The 19,263-nt window shown below is 28.0% G+C and overlaps 1 protein-coding gene across 1 annotated transcript; it reads left to right on the top strand.

Moving 5' to 3' along the window:
• Nucleotides 1–1,582: 1,582 nt before the first annotated feature.
• On the top strand, nt 1,583–11,861 carry LOC135957761 (uncharacterized). The gene is made up of 3 exons (XM_065508559.1): nt 1,583–2,045; nt 7,237–7,413; nt 11,667–11,861. The coding sequence occupies exons 1-3, from the start codon at nt 1,919–1,921 to the stop codon at nt 11,756–11,758; spliced, it is 396 nt and encodes a 131-aa protein (XP_065364631.1). The 5' UTR covers nt 1,583–1,918; the 3' UTR covers nt 11,759–11,861.
• The last annotated feature ends 7,402 nt before the right edge of the window (nt 11,862–19,263 follow it).

Raw genomic sequence — 19,263 nt, 5'->3', positions numbered from 1 at the left:
ACATGCTACTACAAATACACGTATGTACAATATTTTCTCAAATTCGCACATCCACACCAATCGGACTAATTGTCCAACATTTGTATATACATACATACCTTCATACTTACTTTTATACAAAGTTGAGGATTTCTCAACTAAAATAAAAGTTTACTTGTTGTGAATGGTGCCTTAAAATAAAGTAGACTTTAATTTTAGTTGAGGACATTTTCATGATTATATCGATGGAAAAGAAAAAACGAAAATGTTTGCTGGCTTTTGTTTTCAATGTTGTCCCAAAAACTTTTTTTATTTCAAGTGCTGTGGTGTTATACAATTTCTGTAGTAAGTATATTGGCTCGAATAGTAATTTTTTAGTGTACATTAGGGACCATAATCAAAGCTAAGTCCTAGGAATACGTGTTGGAAATCCATTTCTATTTTAGACACTTGACACATGAGCTAATTAACCTTATAAGAGCTAAATTTGGTAACATTCATTGTAGCAACCGGCTCTCAGAACCATTTCATCCGAAATCGGGTGTGAGACAGGGATGCCTACTGTATGCACTACTCTCTCTCTGATTGTTATATACAGTCGATGTGGTATTCAATAGAACTTAAGCTGACATCTCGAGGATTTATACTTTATAACTTGATGATTTCGTTGTCCACTCAGCAAGTGTTGGTCTTAAAATTAACACAGGGAAAACAGAGGCGATGAAAATAAGAACCGTAAACAACAAATTTGACAAATTCTGCTACCTGGGAAGCATGGTTTCATCAACAGATAGTGCAAGATCAGACATTGAGCATAGCATTTGTAAGGCAAACAGTGCGTTCTTCCAACTGCGAAATACTTGGAAATCAACCATTATATCAGTCAATACTAAAATAAACATATTCAAGTCAAATGTTCCATCAGACAACAATGGTACTGAACTGTAAACAAACCGCTGCTTGCGTTACATTTTGAAAATCTGGTGGCCAAACGTCATAACCAACGACGAACTATATAGAAAATGTAACATTGAGCCCATCCAAATTATTATTAAAAGAAGAAAGTGGAAATGGATCGGGCACACTCTTAGGAAAAAGAAGAGGTCGGCCAAATACCAAATGGAAGAGAAGCTGCTTAAAGACATAAAAAAGCTGGAATGAAGTAAAAGTACTTGCGAATGATCGAATATCTTGGAGAAATTTTGTAGAGGCCCTATGCTCCACAGGGAGTTAAAAGGACAATTTAAAAAATACTTTGCTTATTTAACAATATTTTTCCAATTTCAACGTTTATCCACTATTATTCGATTGACTCTATATTTTGTTTCAATTCGTTTTAGATACTAAAATAATATTAAGAATTTTCGTAGATTTGTTGCATTATACGAGTATACAATCATATTTCTTAACTAAATATGTATTTGTTTTTATTTTAGCAATATTATTGTAATATATACATACATACATATGTATCTTCAAACCCACATTTACCTCTTGCCGAAAAAAGCCTTAGGTTTAGCTAAGCTCTCTCAAAGATCAAACAAAATTGTGGGCTTTAAATAAAAATTGTTAGAAACTGAAAACAATTCAGTTAAGAAAAAGCTTTTAAACAAGTTGGACGTACTTTATTTTAATACCATTTGAAACGGTTGTATTGTGTCGGTAAAACAGCTGCTGATACTACCACTCGAATTAAATATTAGAAAAACAACAAAGACAATTTTGCACAGTATTTTGTAATTGTAATTTTGTTTGTAATAAAAATAATCCACACACACGGGCGTGCACTGACACATACATACATACATAAATAAATTAAATTAAAAAGTGAACGCGCTTTGCACTTTACAGCAATAAAAACGCAAGAAAAAAAACCAGTAAACCATAAACAAAGAAATAATAACAACAACAACGATTATAATAGCAACAACCTTCAAACATGTTTAAAATCAAAAGTATTTACAACAATTTAATTGTCAACATCATTATCATCGTTTTAATGTGCAATTATGTTCTCTCAACTCCCATGTTGTACAAACGTAATCCAGATGATAAATACGAAAGAGGTACTTACTTACTCGTACGTTGGTTCGTTCATTCATTCATTTGTTTGTTCGTTCGTTGGCCGATGCATTTGTTTGTTTGTTGCTTTGTTCGTCTTGTAAATTGTGTTTGAATTAATGTAAATTATGTACATACATTTGTATGTACATATTAGGGTATTCAATCGATTAACCGTTAATCGGTTAACCGATTAATTTTGGACGGTTAACTGTTCGAATAATTTGAAATTGCCGATTTTCAAATAACAAATAAACCGATTAATTTGTGTCGATTAACCGATTAACCGAAATTCCTTTTTTTTTGCACTTTAAATTTTTTGTATTTATTTTTCCATTTCAATTGAAATACAAATTTCAAATTAAAATTAGATATTTTTTGAACATCCAATAAACATGTTTAGTGAGTATGTATAACAACTGACATATTTAATTTACATGTATTTGAAACTTTGTTTGTATTTTTTTTGAAATGAGTCTTTTATCATAACTGAACGAAACTATTAAAAAATATACAATCAGCGAGAGAGTTTTTTTCCAAGAAAAGTTTTATAAAATCTGAAGAAAAAAATCGTTTAAATTATATTCTTTTTATAAAAGATTATTTCAGAAGATCTCACTAAAACTATAAAAACTCACACATCGCTCATTTGCTGAAACAACGTCATAATTCAAAAAAGTCGTTTCGAGAAAAACATCTTTGAATATTTTATGACATTTTACTATTTCTTAAATAAATTTTCAACAAGTCATGCGATTTCAGAAATTTAAATAGGAGATTTTAATATCTTTCTAACCTGTATTTAACTCAAATTTTTACTTATCAAATATACGAGAAAACATGAATTTTTACAATGATTACAACAAAAAAACACCCTCACAAAAAAATATATTTTTTTTTTTTTGAAAACTGGTAAAACTATATGAAAGATTATAGAACTGCGCATATTTTGTATTACTCAGTTCAATAAACACGGATTTTGAGTAATGACGTTGTTGCAGCAAATAGGCGATATGTTTACAAAAATGATCTCAAATACCTTATTTGCCATTTTTTATGTTTTTGTATACAAAATTCGTTGTTGTATTTTCAATTTGAAATGAAAATATAAATTATTCGGTTAATCGAATAATTTCAAATTAACCGATTTTTAACCGATTAAATCTAAACCTCGATTAATTATTTGCTCGATTAACCGATTAAACCAGAAAGCCGATTAATTGAATACCCTAGTACATATGTATGACTGGAATGAATGTTAGTTAGGTTGAAAACAAATCGCCGAAATTCACATTACAATACACTGTGGAATATTTACGTAGCGTGGAGTGGATGGAATTCTGTAGTTAGAGTCTAACTGTTAGACATACAAAGTGTAATTGTAATATTTGTTAATACTTATTAGGAATTTCCATTGAGCTTTTTTAAGTAAATGAATATCATTATTTCTAATTTAAATACCAATTTTAGTATTTAAAAAAATAATTATTATTTCAACTAAAGACGTGCACAGTTACAACTGTTTGTACAAGTTTCTGGGTGTTTACTAAAGTGAGTGAGTATTGATGAGTATTTTGTTGTTTCTGTTATAAGTTGGTATTGTTATTATTTGTAGCAGTTATTGTATGAGTGGATAAAAAGAGAATGAGAGTAACATATTGGTTTTCCTATGTTTCACACAAGCAAATACTAGTAGATAAAGATGGAATACAATAAGTAACTTATTGTATGATGCAAATAAAAACTCGTGTGTATGATTTATAGAAATTTTACCAACAAATAAGTATGTATGTCTGTTTCTTTATTTGTTTGTGAATTATAGGAGCCTAAACCACTATAAATATATGAAAAAGCATAAAAATTTTCTAAAGGGGGCAAGGTTTTTGGAACTTTTGAGGAGTAAATAAAGGCCTTTTTATATAAGTATTTGACATTGTTGAAAACCATACGACTTGAAGATTGATTGATATTTTAGTAAAATCAAATCATTTTTTGGGACGTTATTTACCTAAAAACTTAAAAAAATATAATATGGTGATTTTACATGGAGAAAAATATACAGTTTGAATTAATGTAAAATTTTAACGGTTAAAGATATCATAACAAGATTTGGAACTAATATAGACTCAATTATCCTTAAATAAACCACATTATAATTTTTAAATTTTTTTATTTTTAAATACCGAAATTCCTAAACCGGGTAAAATGTGTTACAAAAACTGAGTTTTTTTAGAAAATTGCCTACTGTGATGTTATTTACCGTGTGATAGAAAAAAAACTTTGTAGATATTTAAGAAGCATATACGGTTATACAAGTATGAAGCTTTTTCGAGGATCGGTGCTTTGCCTTTTTAGAATTTTTTACTCAAATCTAATTTTTTATTTAAATTGGCCAAGTTTGGATAGGTCTTGGCGGTGTTGTGTCCGCTTAAGTGAGCCAAAATTTACTTTACACGCTTTTGTATTATATAAAAATTTCCGGATCATATAAAAATTGTATATAGTCCCGAAGAAAATTTTTTTCTACAAAAGAAAAAAATATATGGTTTTTTTTGGGAAAAAACTTCAAAAATACGGCACTTTTTACATGTTCCAACGTTGGATGCGTTTAACTTTTTATGGGGACAAGTTAATTGTTAGCAAGTTTTTTTTTTTTTTATTTAGATTTTTATTGCCAATATACATAGGTGATATTTTAGAAAAAAATCGACCCTCCGCCATATCTAAAAAACCATAAAAAAATCGAGAAAAATTAAAAATAAATAAACGTAAATAACTCTTCAACTAATGGAGATAACCTGCACATGTAAGCTTATTTGTAGATCTTCTTAAGCGCTATTTATATTTTTAATTTCAGCTCATTCGGATCATAAATGAATTTTTGCCGATTTATTAAAAAAATTGAGATCCGAGGTGACCAACTTTGAGGGGCAACTCACTGGCCTCCATTAGCGCTAGGAAACTGATCAACTGCAAATCAACTCGAAAATACCTCAGCTCCAACCATGAGAAATTTTGTATTAATATCTCCAATAGTTCCCGAGATACCGAATTATTTCCAGAAATAAACGTTTCTAAACCACTGCGTGTTGTTCATTTTTAAACATAAATTTTCGCACATACACATCAACTCACCAAAGTTCACTTGTATATTTGTTTCACCTACAATATTTTATAATACTTGTAGTTACAACAGCTATTTGTGTGCAAAAAAGAAGTTTATGACATACTCAATACAAAACAATAAACAACTGTTTTTGTTTTTAAGAGTATAGTGTGTGTGCAAAAGCAAAACCATACAACATTAGTTATACTCATTCTCATATTTATACCCATAGTAACAGCTATGTATATGGTATATTTGTTTTGACAATACTTTAAGTTACACTCTTGCACGTCTATAATTTCAACTACATAACTTATCAATTTTTCTTTCAAATAGGCGTATTTAGACTTTATTTTTCTTCAAACTTTAATCTGCCTCTATCCAAAAAAAAAAAATACTATTGTATATCGATGTCCATATCTGTGGTGGTTTGGAAAAACTAGGTAACTCCACTTTTTGAGAAAATTGAGATAACACCAAAAATAAAAACTACGTTTCATTTACTATCATTCTGTCAGATCGAAATTTTGATATAGTTTCTCATTAAAAGTGTAAAAATTTGCTAACTTCATGCATTTTTTGAAAAAACAAGGTAACTCCATATTTTCTTAAAAAACTGAAAAATTTGAAGTTTAAAACGACGTTGTTTCGTAAACTATGAGAGAAAGAGCGAAATAGAACAAAAAAAACAATCAAATTTTTAACATATTTTTGATATGTATATAAGAATAAAAGGAACAATTTTTTTTTTTAAAAACTGGGTAACTAAATTTTTTCATAAAAAAACGGTTAAATTAACGCACTGAGTCAAATAGTCAATGTTTTACCACAAATGATTACAAAGTTGCTTTAATTCCGTAAAATAAAAAATAAATTAAAAAAAACTCAATTTTTAACTGACATCGATTTTTGGTTATAATGTCCAAAAATGAGTTCAATGGAACCAGAAATCTTCAACATTATTTTGTTTAATGCGTATGCAATGCAATTTGAAAATGGATACTTGGAACTGCGGTTAAAAAAATAAATTTTTTTGGTCATACCTGCGAATAGGTTAACGATATTCTACGAAGATAAAAAGTCATATATAAGTAAATATGGATATACGTTAAGCAAAAATGATCTTTTATTTTAATATTTCTTGAAATATGTTAATTTCGTTCTTACATTTCTTGTTTTAGAGGCCTGAGACACGTTAATGGCCTAGGGAATTTTTAATAACTTTAACATTTTTTAATTCAATAACAAAATACACACAAAAACATTTACAATTTTGCATTTGCAATGATGCAATACCATTCGCACTTAACAGTGAATACCGCTATTGTGAAATATGTCTACAACTTTAAATGCGTTTTTCTCGTGCTTTCAAAAAATGGAGTTACCTAGTTTTTCCAAGCTACCACAGATATGTATATGGAGCACAGAAATATATTTTAAATTGTGGGAAAATCTGATTCGCCATTTTATTATTAAAATTTACAATATGTATAATTATAATTGGCGGAACCAAGTAAATTTGATCCTAATTCGTTTACCTTTTTAACCAGATTTGTTGTGCTATTATGAAAACATTTTAAATATTGATTCAGAGCATCAAATCTACTTCAGTCTGTAGCTATGCAAATTTATGTACAGTAAATGTGAATATGTACTCATTTTATACATCCTTCAAGAATGAACAATTGTATAAGCAGAGTTATTTATGGATACAAATTTTATTTCCATCACTGGCTGGACTAAAAAAATAATATTAGTTCAGATCGTTGAAAAGCAGAAACGTCTGTTTAAATAATGAAGATTAAATAAAAATAAATATGAAAAATTAGATTAGATTATTTAATACTTTAAGGGTCATTATTACAACTTGCCTTTAAATTCCTAATAGTAAAAGTTCACTTTAAGCAATAGAAAATGGTACCCTTAAAGTTAACTCTTACTATTTCGAACTAAAAGGCAAGTTGTAATAATGGCCCTAATTTTATTAAGAAATTATAGTAATAGCATTTCATATAATAAATTGTTTCAGTTTACAGAAAATAAATCTTATTTGACGCCAAACTTTCTTTGAATTAAAACTTTAATTTCAGATTTAGTGCCTGTGTCTTCCACGGTCATACCATTGACAGTACTCGAAGTCAGCTATGGTCTAGGTGGCAAACCTAGCGAGGAATACAAAGAGGCATACTTGAAGAAACTACGTAAAAAAGTACAGCATGAAAACAGCGAAGGTGAAATTTTCGAAGATCCTGATACTTTAATAACGAGTAAGTAATAAAATAATGGTAGTAAATAATTACAATATGTAAGTCAATCTGAAAAGAAAAAAAATATTATTGTATTAAATGATTTTATACCTGATTTCTAGTGTAAATAATTATTTTTTCTACACAGAAATTCATTAGCATGTGGTCTGTGCAATATATGTTTTATATCTTATTAATCTTATCTAGAAGATAAGATTTAATTCAAATTTTAAAATCAATTATTTAAAACACAATATTTTTAAAGAAATCAATTTAGTATCTAGTTATCCGATTGACCTCAAATTTTTAAATAGTTAATTTCTGCTGATGAAGAACAAAATAAGGGGTCAAAATTACACTTAGACTGACATAGTTGGTTCATCCCAAGGTTTCATAAAATTCCAGAAAATATATGTTATACGCTATCATCTCCCGATGACTGCTTTCTAAGTTGTTATTAAACGTTATACTATCATTTATTTCAACTGTCACATTAAAAATTTCGATTTTGTATTATCTGAAGGTTTTTGCATCGTTTAGTAAAAAAGGGTGCATTTTAAAAAAAAGGTTTTGATTTTTCTAAAAAAAAGTACATTTTTTTTCGAAAGATAACTATTTAAACTATTTGGGACAAATTTTGATAAGAACAACAGGTAATAAGTTACATGGATGAGAAAAAAACACTGTTTGTCCAAAATGTAAAATTTTCACCGCCTCTAAATCAAAGAGTTCTTGACCGATCTTGTGCAATTTCATCCAGAATGGAAGACATCGATTTTAAAAGTTTGTTCACCAGACATGAAACATAAGTCATATATACTATTGTGTCTTTTTTTATGAAATATCACCATAACATATTAAAGGGAATTTATAGAATAAATATTTGCGAGCCATTTTATTCAAGCAGATAGTTTATTTTTATGCATTATACAAGTGTGAAATAAAGCTTCAATTATTTCTTATGTTTCGTGTAGAATGTAAAAAATCAGAAAGAGTTGGAATGTATCACAAAATCTGAATATTTTTTTTTAAATTAAGCCTAACGGTGCACATAACGGTGTTTCATTAAGCTCTTCCTAACTTTTTATTCGTTTGTAATGCCTACGATGCCATTTTCAAATCCACACCAAATACTGACTTTTGGACGCTCTCATTTGGATTGATATCGTTTCAAATTTGACAATTTTGTTTTGTTTGGGCATTTTCGCTGAAAATGGTGAAAATTAAACACACGTTATTGTTGCTAAATGCATTATCAATCATCCATGGTGATTTGGTAAAACAAACTATTAAATACAGTAATTTAAAGTGGTTTTTGCTCTTAAATTCATCTTATTTGAATTAAAACCTAAACATAATTTCCTATATACTACATATGTAACAAATTTTTATTTTGACCTCTGTAAAAGTTAAGCTTTTTTTAAACTGACAAAAATATAACATCTGTCACCTAAACAAATGTTTAGTAGCAAAAGTTAAAAGTTATATTTTTTGCAGAATTCCCCCATAAATAAGCATTAATATTCTAAAATAACTAAACAAAATATGCATGTGTGTTTTTAATTTACATACAGATGTATGTATGTGTATTTCACAAACATTAGAAAACATTTCTATGAAGAAAATATAAATTTGAAAACCAATTCCCAGTATTCTTAACGCTTAAAAACGTTTCGTTTTACAAAATGAGACTCTAATTAAATTTTTAACAATTTTATTGGAAATAATATTAAATATTTATTTTTTAAATTTCTAAATATGATGCGAATTAATCTATAATAGTTGGTTAGCTTCACACTAAAAAAAGTTCATTAGCATTTTTAGCAAGTTGAAGATCTTAACAAACAACTGGCCGTTGCAGAATGCCATTTTGGGTGACAAACAACGAGGCAGCTTTTTGCGACCTACACAAACTTGAATTCTATTATGTTCATATGTACATACATATGTATCTTTTGCATTTCAAAAACAATATTTATTGATATTTACCAACGCAAAAGAATGAATAAATTTGAGTTGGTAAATACAAATCTTGTAATGTCTATGAATTTAATCGAAACAAGTCGGACATCACAAACAAATTTTAGTTTCGATATTGTTGTTGTTTTAAGACATTTCAATTTTTAGAGTATTATTTAGTAAAATGAAATGACAAACGTTTAAAAATAATTGTATGGAAAACATTTTCATTAATTTTAAATTTTTTTTTTAAATTACTCTATACAACACCAAAAAAAAATTACGAGGTCCGACCAATAAATTTTGATAAAGGAAACAAAAAAAAAAGACACCTGTATCGGCGTTTTGAAAGTTTACATCTGAATTTCATTTGAGTTGAGTTTAAATGTGTTCAACAAAGTTATGTAAAATGTTACGAAGAATATTTTTGTAGAATATGTTAACCCTCTAAATCCTCAAGGCATGGGTCTTTTTTGTCCTTATTTTAAAAATGAGCAAAAAACACCATTACAACAGGGATTTAAGGGGTTAAAATGTTCTGCAAAAAAATTATACGTGAAATTTTACTATAAGTCCCTGAATACACCAAAACGGAAAATTCAAACCAGAAAGTCAGAAATAATACACAACGAAATATAGCTTATGGTCAATTTCGCATTTATTAAGAATTTTATTTTAAAGAACATTTTACGTATAAAATGTATTCAGCAAATTTATGTAAAATGTTACAATTTTTTATTTTCACGAAAATGACTTTTTGATGGTAAAATGTTCAGTATAACAGCACTCATCTATGGTGTGATTTTTATAACAAACTTATTTTTTTTTTGCTGTTTTATTTTAATTTTTGTTATTTCTCTATCTTATACAAATAATTTTTTCCGAATGCAAAACCCTCTATCTTTTCAAATAATTAATTTTCAAATATTTTTTGGAATAATTTCTTCTTGCAATTAATGTTTTCTTACTAATTTTTACATGCTGAACATGAATTTTACATTTTTCAATCATTTATCAAAATAGCGAATACCGATTCTGAATTGAATTACCATGAAAATAATTAACCTTTTTGTTTTTGGAAAATATAATTTCCATGGCATAAAATAAATGGTTAAATATGGAGTTTGCTTCAAATAGTGTCTACTTTCACCAAAAAAAATTGTTTCTATAACTTTTTGTTTAATATTGTTTATTGTTAATTTTTTATCTTACACTGCATTATTAGCCGTTATCTTAAATAAATCACGTTAAAAACTGACCGATGGCATAAATGAAATCAAAATAAATTAATTCCCCAATAATGCAAAAATTAAAAAAAATACAATTATATGTGAGATTCAGTAGTTGCTTTAAAAAAATATTGTAGAATACCGATTTTTTATAACTCAAGTAATACGCGAAAAAACAGTTTTTTGACTCTCCTGAAAAGTTGTACAGTCAGAGTAAAAATTTAGTATACAGCACGCATTTTCATCTATGAAGCTAATATTTGTTAAGGAGTGACTATTGTATAACGTGCCTAAGCAGTTATATTCACCTCGGCAATCTCCAGGCCTGAACCAAATAGAGCTCCCGTTGGAAATTTTAGATCGGAATATTGGAAAACGAAGCATTTCATCTAAGGACGAACTCCAAACCCTCTTTAACGGAAGAGAGGGTTGAAATTGCTAAAGATATAACTGAATATCTTGAAAACTCTATGAAAAGGCAACTAGAGGCCGTAATTAAACTAAATGGGGACCAACAAAATATAAACTTTTTATTTTCGGCTTTTGGTGATATTAAATAGAGCGCTATCCATCAACTGTATACTAAATTTTTACTGTTGTTTTTAGGCAATTTTCTCATTTTCTCAAAAAATGTCCACGAAATCAATTTTAATTTACAAATTTTTTTAAAATAATAAAAGATTAAACTCTAAATTTAATTTTAAGCTTATTCAAACTTATACATTTCTTTCTATAATTAAAATATTTAGCTTCATAGATGAAAATTCTTGATGTATACTAAATTTTGACTCTGACTGTATATTCTGAATGGTTATAGGTACATAGGTATCCGTATGTATCATGAACTATCCAAATAACTTACATACACGATTGATACATCAATATACATACATATATTGTTCAGCAAAGAAATTTTTTTCACACAAACATTTTTTCCACCAATAATATTTTTTTACTTTGGCGAAGGGTATATAAAATTCGGTACAATCGAATAAGACTCTCTTACTTGTTTTTAAATAATTTAGCTTTTACATTCAGTTCACTTCAATTGTTGTTTATTTAATACTTTTATTATTATTATTGCAGTTAAAAAGAAACACAATGACGCCAACGATAAGGCCAAAGTCAAGGGCATCATAACAGCTTCAAAATCTGCTGAAAACGAGTCGAATAATTGAAATTACGCACAAATTTGATCATTATTAAAAATGTAAATAAAACGAAACATTAATTTTTGTTACGCAATAATAATAACAATAATAATAGCAATAATAAAAAATATGTAGTTGTGTTTTTTTATTTGTCTCAATTTATTGATTATGATTACTTTAAAATTATTATAAAATTTGTTAGATTTGAATTTAAAATTTAAAATAAATAAATCTGTAAAAAATTTAATTGTATTAATAGCAGGTGTTGTTGTCTAATGAACAACATTGAAATGATTTTCAAAATGTAATGCAAATTACTAAAAATATATTTGTATTTTATAAAAAAAAACTAATTTAGCAATTAAAACAAAATTAAAATAAAAACAATAACCAAATCAGAAAAAAATACCAAAATTGTAATTTTTGAAATATGAATTTGTTGATCCAATTTTTATATCCTCAGTGTCTAACATTGTGAAATATTCATCTATCCATATTCATGATCCTTACAAAATTTTATGTCGATTTATTTAGCTATATCTGTCCATTATTATTCTTTTAAATTTCGAAAAAAAAAAACGATTTTATTTGTGTATTACAAAGAGAACATAATTATTTTACAAATAAAATTAAAAAAATACGACTTCAGACATTTAAAAATACACATGCAATACTTATTTTTTTTTAATTTTTCCAAAAAGTAAATTAGCAATTAAAAACATAAAAATGTAAATGTCTAAATGACTCTAAAGAGTGTGTGTTTTCCGAATATGATACAAATCGGAAGACCCAAGGTAAATTTTTTGTGATTATATAATATTAATATTATAATTATTAGAATAATAATAATATGGCGCTACAGTGAAAAAATAAACTTGGAAAATGACCTAGTTGTGTCAACAAATTTCCGAAACACCCTCAAATTCAGAAGTTTTTTGAAAATGTTTAATAACTTTGCCAGTTTAAACCGATTTTAACAAGTAATGTCTCGTATGTCTCATATTGAAATAACAATTGTTGAATTTGAAAAATTATGACAAAAATAAAACAAGCGATCTTTTGATAAAAACTTACCTAATTTCTTGGAATATACATTTCATGCATACATTTTATGGAATTTTAATTCTTTGCCTTTCCAAAACAGTTTAACATTTTGAAATCGGTCTAAAATTGTGTGAGTTAGAGGTACTAAAGTACTACGACCTACCCTAAAACATTTGTTTTCAAAATAACTCAACATTTTGAGGGTGTTTCTAGGGTCGCTTTTCATGTTCTGACTAAAAACGTTTTTTGTAGCAGTGTGTAATTCTTATTAAAGAGAACAATAAAAAAAGTATGAACTTATTAAATTTATTCGTAGACTATTTGTACCGAACACAGTACAATAAAAAACAAAACGAATAAAAAATACGTTTCTCTATCTGTTTTGTACACAAATGTACGATTGTAACGGTAAATTAAATAATGCAGATGAGTGAAAAGCTAATCGTTTCGTTTTCTCTCTTTGTCACTTGAAAAGTTTTTGTTTTGTTTTTGCTCATGTACAATACAATATAAAAATTTTGATTTGTTTTGTACATTTTGCAAACGTTTGCGAAATGTTTTGTTTGTTTTCATACTCTGGTTATAGGATGATTTGTTTAAAATAAATCTATTGGACTTTTTCTTTGTAATTAATATGTACGTGAGTTTCTAGAGAATGCATCAACTTTTGATAACGGAATAATACATTGTCTCTTTGTAGCTGGTATCTGGTTGTGTTAAATACTAGGAGATGTCTTTTAGACTGACTATTTGGGCTCAATAAGGTAAAATCAGTAGTTCGGGACAATTACCCAAACAATTATGAGCATCATTTATAAACCTGATGAATAATCGTAAAAAAGCTGCTTAAATAATCAGATAACTTGCCTTTATTTATATTTTAATCACTATTAAAGTAATTGGTTGATTCCATCGAACATCATCATACCATATTTGTTTGAATTTGTTGAAATCAGCCATATCAATTTCATATGCTACCCACTCTACACCCTAACTATTGATAGTAATACACGTTTGTTTATGCATCATTTTGCAACATAAACAAATCTAATTGACCCAGCTACAAATTACACCAAACTAGTATAGTTGGTATTTACCTTTATTTATTGTATTGTTGAAGAAAACTGTTTTATGAAATATGTATCTGTTTTATTTACAAATTTGTTTGATTATGACTTACTTTCAGATGTAGGGTAACAGATATGACCATTTAGTATCCATATTTATTTTTTTGTAAATCCAAAGTTGTAACACCCACTTTGTCTGTTTTTATAAAAAAAAGCAAAATGAAATCATCAACGAAATAAAAAATGTGTTTCATTACGAGTCATAGTGATTATTTTTTTTTAATAAAATCATGCACAAAGTGGAAATCCGGTTGAAAAAAAATAGAATATGAGAGAAAAAAATTTAAAATAATATTGAAAAATCACATCAGGAATGAATTTCTATATAAATTAAATTGAACATTGATATTACCATGCACAGTGGGGGACTGAAAAAAAGTGGAAATAAATCAGTAACTTCTAAACGTATAGTTCGATTTTAATAAAATTTCCAAGGTGCAGTTGATTTTATGTTTTGAATTTGGACTTTAAACATCAAGGGGCGGAACCTCAATATATACATATTTTTCATGTCAAGTGAACCAACTTTTTTTCAAAATTGACCCTTTTTTTCTCTCAAAAGAATGCTTAGGTCTTTTCCTTGAAGACCTATTTGGTCGCTTAGCGGTATGCGAGTGGGATTACTAGTTAATTACTATTCAATAGAACTATTATGTACTACGAGGTACAGAGCTTTCCGAAGTAGACCTATTTTTTTTATGTAAGTTGCAACTTTAGGCCACATTCTCTAATCGCATAGCTGCTTTCAAAAAATTTAAACCTGTTTAGTATGCACCAATATGTTCTTAAATATTTTAGCTAAAAATCTGCACTAAAAAAATCCAATTTTTGAAAAGTTTTTAGGAATTGTGACAATAAGACATTTGGTATGTATTATTATGAATTGAAACCAAATAATTGTAGTTCTTTAAGTCATTTACATAAAAACCCTATTTCTGGAAGGCATTTGTATGAAGAAGAGATAAAATAGTTTCAACTCCAATACGTGGTTTCCTGAGCTAAATGGAAGATAGCTGGGAAGTTTCATTAAATCAATAATTACTACTAATATTCAGTTTTAAGTTTCATTTAAGCCGGATTATGCTTATAAAATTGTTCGTATCTGTGTTAGTCGAGTTGTTTTTCCTACAAAACATCTTAATTGTGTTAAGGACTGTGTTTAACTACTCAAACACAAATGCAAACACATTTATATACATTTATGTACTTTTCAATGTGTATAGGTGTATTTTATCACAAATACATTGTACTTAATACTAAACAAATAATAATTTACAAAACAAACAAACAAATATGTTTGTATGTCTGTCGTACTTGTATCTTCATAACAATAACAAACAACTAGTCCAAAATAACTTTATCTTTGTAATAATGACACTTTAAACAATAACAAAAACAAACAACATCAGATACTAAAACAAAAATTACAGCAACTACTCGTATATACATCAATACAAACATATCGTCACCTGAAATGCAAAAGGGCGTAACAGCCAGAAAATTCAAAATTGAGTTTTTAGTGGACATTAGTACAGATCATAAGGGCTTTATTAAAGAAAGAAAATCATATTTGTAACCACAACACTTTAAATTTTATTGTTTTTGTCTCTCCTGTAAAATTGAAAAATGAAATGTTGATAGGCCATTTCGGATTTTAGATGACGATATGTATGATGTAGTAAAAGCAATTTATACTGTATGGTAAAGTTTAACACATTTTTAAGGTCACGCACACACCTTAAAAACAAACTACTCCAACGTGATTGTTTTATCAAAATTATAATTCGTTACCAATACACGTACATATTAGCAGTTCCGCGTGTGTATGAGTGTGTGTCTGCCTGTGTTCATGAATAAATAAATGTGAGAATGTATGTAGTGGCGGTGATGAAATCAGAACATTTAATAAATTTATTCTTGAAATATGTATCTAGATTATTTGAATGTTTCGATGCTAATTTATTCCATTTCTGTTTTTTGAAAATCTGTTCATTTTATTATCATCCACATTTAATAATGCCCTAAAAAGGAAAGGTCTTATATAAAACTTATGTGTAGCCAGCCATGTTTCCTTTTAAATTTTAATACACTCAAAAGTTTAAAAGCTAATCTAATTTGATCTATGAAAATTGTAGAATTTCACGAAAGGAGTGTACTATATACATATAGTATACAGACAAAATTATTAGTTGAATTTGTGCAATTAATTGCGTAATATAATAGTTGTTATTTTAAAATATAAGACTTTTTTAATTTATTTAATAATGCTTTAAATTGATTATCAAATTTGATATAAATTTAAAACAAAGGATATTACAACGTTTTTTGTGTCTCCTCCAAAATTATTGAAAAGGGACTTAGCACGTTTGTTTACTAAGTTAACCATATATGTATATATGTATATGGATGGGGTGATTTCATGTCAAGTGAACCAACTTTAGAAATCGATGTCTTCCTATTTGAGTAATTCAGATACATTCAGTAATTCAACAAGATCGGTGAAGAACTCTCTGAATTAGAGGGGGTCAAAATTTGACATTTTGGCCAAACAGGTATTTTGTCTCATCTTATTACCTATTGTTCTTAGCAAAATGTGTCCCAATTCGTTTACATAGCTATGCCAAAATGCCAAAATGTTCAACCCATCTTCACCGATCTTGTTGAATTTGTGTTTGAATTACTATCCAATGTCCTATTGGTCCTATTGTAACATTGGTGCAAACTTCATCGCGATCGGAAGACATCAATTTCAAAAGTTGGTTCCCTTGACATGTAATCATCCCATATGTATACATATGGGATCAATGTGACGCAAACGTATTCCATTCCATATTAATGAAAAGGACAAAGACCTTTAATTTTACCAAATATATATACGTACATATGTATTGTTTACATATTCACATACGCACATACATATATACTTAGCATATACATATGCATGGAAGTATGTAGGTATGATTCTACAAAATGTTATAAATTTCACAAACTCACAGTTGTAGAAAAGACAATGTAATTTAACGTTCTTACAATAAACAAAAATACCACTACTAGTATTTACAAAAAAACAAAACAATGACAATGTAAATAAATAACTGCAATAAACTTGACTAAATGACATTTCCTGTAAAAAAAATTACAAAAAAAAACACTTTAGAGAGTGATATTCGGCTGCGTCGAATCTTTTACACCCTTTATTTTTTCCCAAAAAAAAATGTTCATTACAAAGTAATTAGTTAAAATGCTACTATGTACATATTTGGATTTAGGGATGCCAATACAGAAATCCCGATCCCGAAAATCCAGGGATTTTTCGGGATGGGGATTTCCCGAATCCCGGGATTTGTGAAAAACAATCCCGGGATTTTTCGGTATTAAAAAATCCCGGAAAATTACGAGAGTTTTTAATATTTTAGGATGATTTTTGAAGCTCCCAAAGAAAGCTCCCCTAGAAAGCTAAATTTCATCATACATATAATACAAAATATAAAACAAGTAAGAGTGTTATATTCGGCTTTGGCGAATCTTGTATACCCACCATCAATATGTAGATTTGGCTTTCTATGGGGACTTGAATCAGTATTTATGAATGAATGACTTGTATCGAAATTTATGTTAATATCGTTATATACAAATTATTTATTGACAATAAAATATTTTCTGATATAGAGGTTATATTATTATGGACTGGTCCTTACAAAAGTTGGTAGAAAGATTAATTTTCATATACAACTTGTTTATTAAATTTTTTCACGATATTAATTATTATAAGACAATTATGAATGTTCTGAAGGGGACCATGTATGAGGACTAGGGACAAATGTAGCCCGGTAGTCCGAAATACTTTAGAGTATAAATTCTAGTACTTAGAACTTATTTTGTGCAAAATTTTATAAGGATTGCCGCATAATCAATATATATTTATGACTGCTCAAACAGTATGGGGCTAGGAGAAATCGGACCATTTTCAATACAGAACAAACCTTATCAACAGAGAGTATTTGAGGAAAATTTTTGGCTTCTTTCGTTTGTGCTCTATCGTGTTTTAAACAGACAGACTGACATTTTTTGTTATAAAATTAAAAACAATACTTTTATATTTTATTTTAAATTTTCAGTTTTGTTATGGATTTCTCAGAAAACGGGTATGAATATGAATAAGAATATGAATTATTGATCGAATATTTTTTTATTGTAAACTGAAAACTGTTCCTTAATTATTAGAATAATTTATATACAAATGACAATCTTAATTATGACTCTTCACTACTTACGTAATAGCATTTCAACTCATTATTTTAATACTATTGAAAGACCTTTCGCATGTTATCAAAAAATTAAATTTTTATCCTTTATCTAGCTCACGCAATAATGACGCCCAGAGAGAATTTTGAAAAATGGTCTCCTAAAACAAACTGAACTTTTATTTTAGTCGAATATCATCTAAAATAAAAGTATATAAACTCCTATAGCTATAAAGATCCAGAATTTATATACGTTGTAATGTCACAAATGAATATTTTAGAAACTAGCTGTTCCGACAGACGTTATCCTGTCTAGCGAATTTAGATATTTGCAATTTTTATATAAAAAATAAATTTTTGGTCAGAAATATAAGTGATCACAGATCGAGCGCCTTTTCTTGATTAAACACTTATTGGCCAAGTTATTAGCGATTTTAGATATTGTAAGTTCTTATATAAAAAATATGAGTGATCACAGATCGAGCTCCTTTTCCTGATTAAACGCTTATTGGCCAAGTTATTAGCGATTTTAGATATTTAGGGTTTTTATATAAAAAATCGATTTTTGTTCAGAAATATGAGTGATCACAGATCGAGCTGCTTTCTTTAATTAAACATTTATTGGCCAAGTTATTAGCGAATTTAGATATTTTGAGTATTTATATAAAAATCAATTTTAGTTCAGAAATATGAGTAATCACAGATCGAGCTCCTTTTTTGATTAAACGCTTATTGGCCAATTATTAATGATTTAAGATATTGTGAGTTTTTATATAAGTAATCGAATTTTGGTCTGAAATATGAGTGAAAAAAAACAGATCGATGTATTTTGCAGATGTATTAAATAAGTGGCGCATTAGTGGACGTGGACAATTTTTATTTCTGTAAAAACTTTTGCGGACTATTGCGAACATTAAAAAAAAGTTAGTTAAATCGGTCTAGGCATCCTGCGATTTTAGATATATCGGAAAAAAATCTCCTTGGTCAATTTTTCTTTCAGTAAAAACTTAAATTGGATTACTATGAACATTTAAACAAAAAATTAGCCAAATCGGTGTAGCCGTGGACGTAAAATTGGGCGTGGTAAATTTTTCATTCCGTAAAAACCTAAGTTGGA

This window comes from Calliphora vicina, chromosome 4 (assembly GCF_958450345.1).
Source record: "Calliphora vicina chromosome 4, idCalVici1.1, whole genome shotgun sequence".
NCBI classification, from domain to species: domain Eukaryota; kingdom Metazoa; phylum Arthropoda; class Insecta; order Diptera; family Calliphoridae; genus Calliphora; species Calliphora vicina.
The sequence above is the reverse complement of the archived record's forward strand: the minus strand, read 5'-3'. Positions and strand labels throughout refer to the sequence as shown.

Coding starts and splice junctions, on each gene's coding strand:
- LOC135957761 (XM_065508559.1), top strand. CDS start 1,919: ATGTTTAAAATCAAAAGTATTTACAACAATTTAATTGTCAACATCATT. Junction 2,046..7,236: donor AGATGATAAATACGAAAGAG/GTACTTACTTAC, acceptor CTTTAATTTCAG/ATTTAGTGCCTGTGTCTTCC. Junction 7,414..11,666: donor TCCTGATACTTTAATAACGA/GTAAGTAATAAA, acceptor TTATTATTGCAG/TTAAAAAGAAACACAATGAC.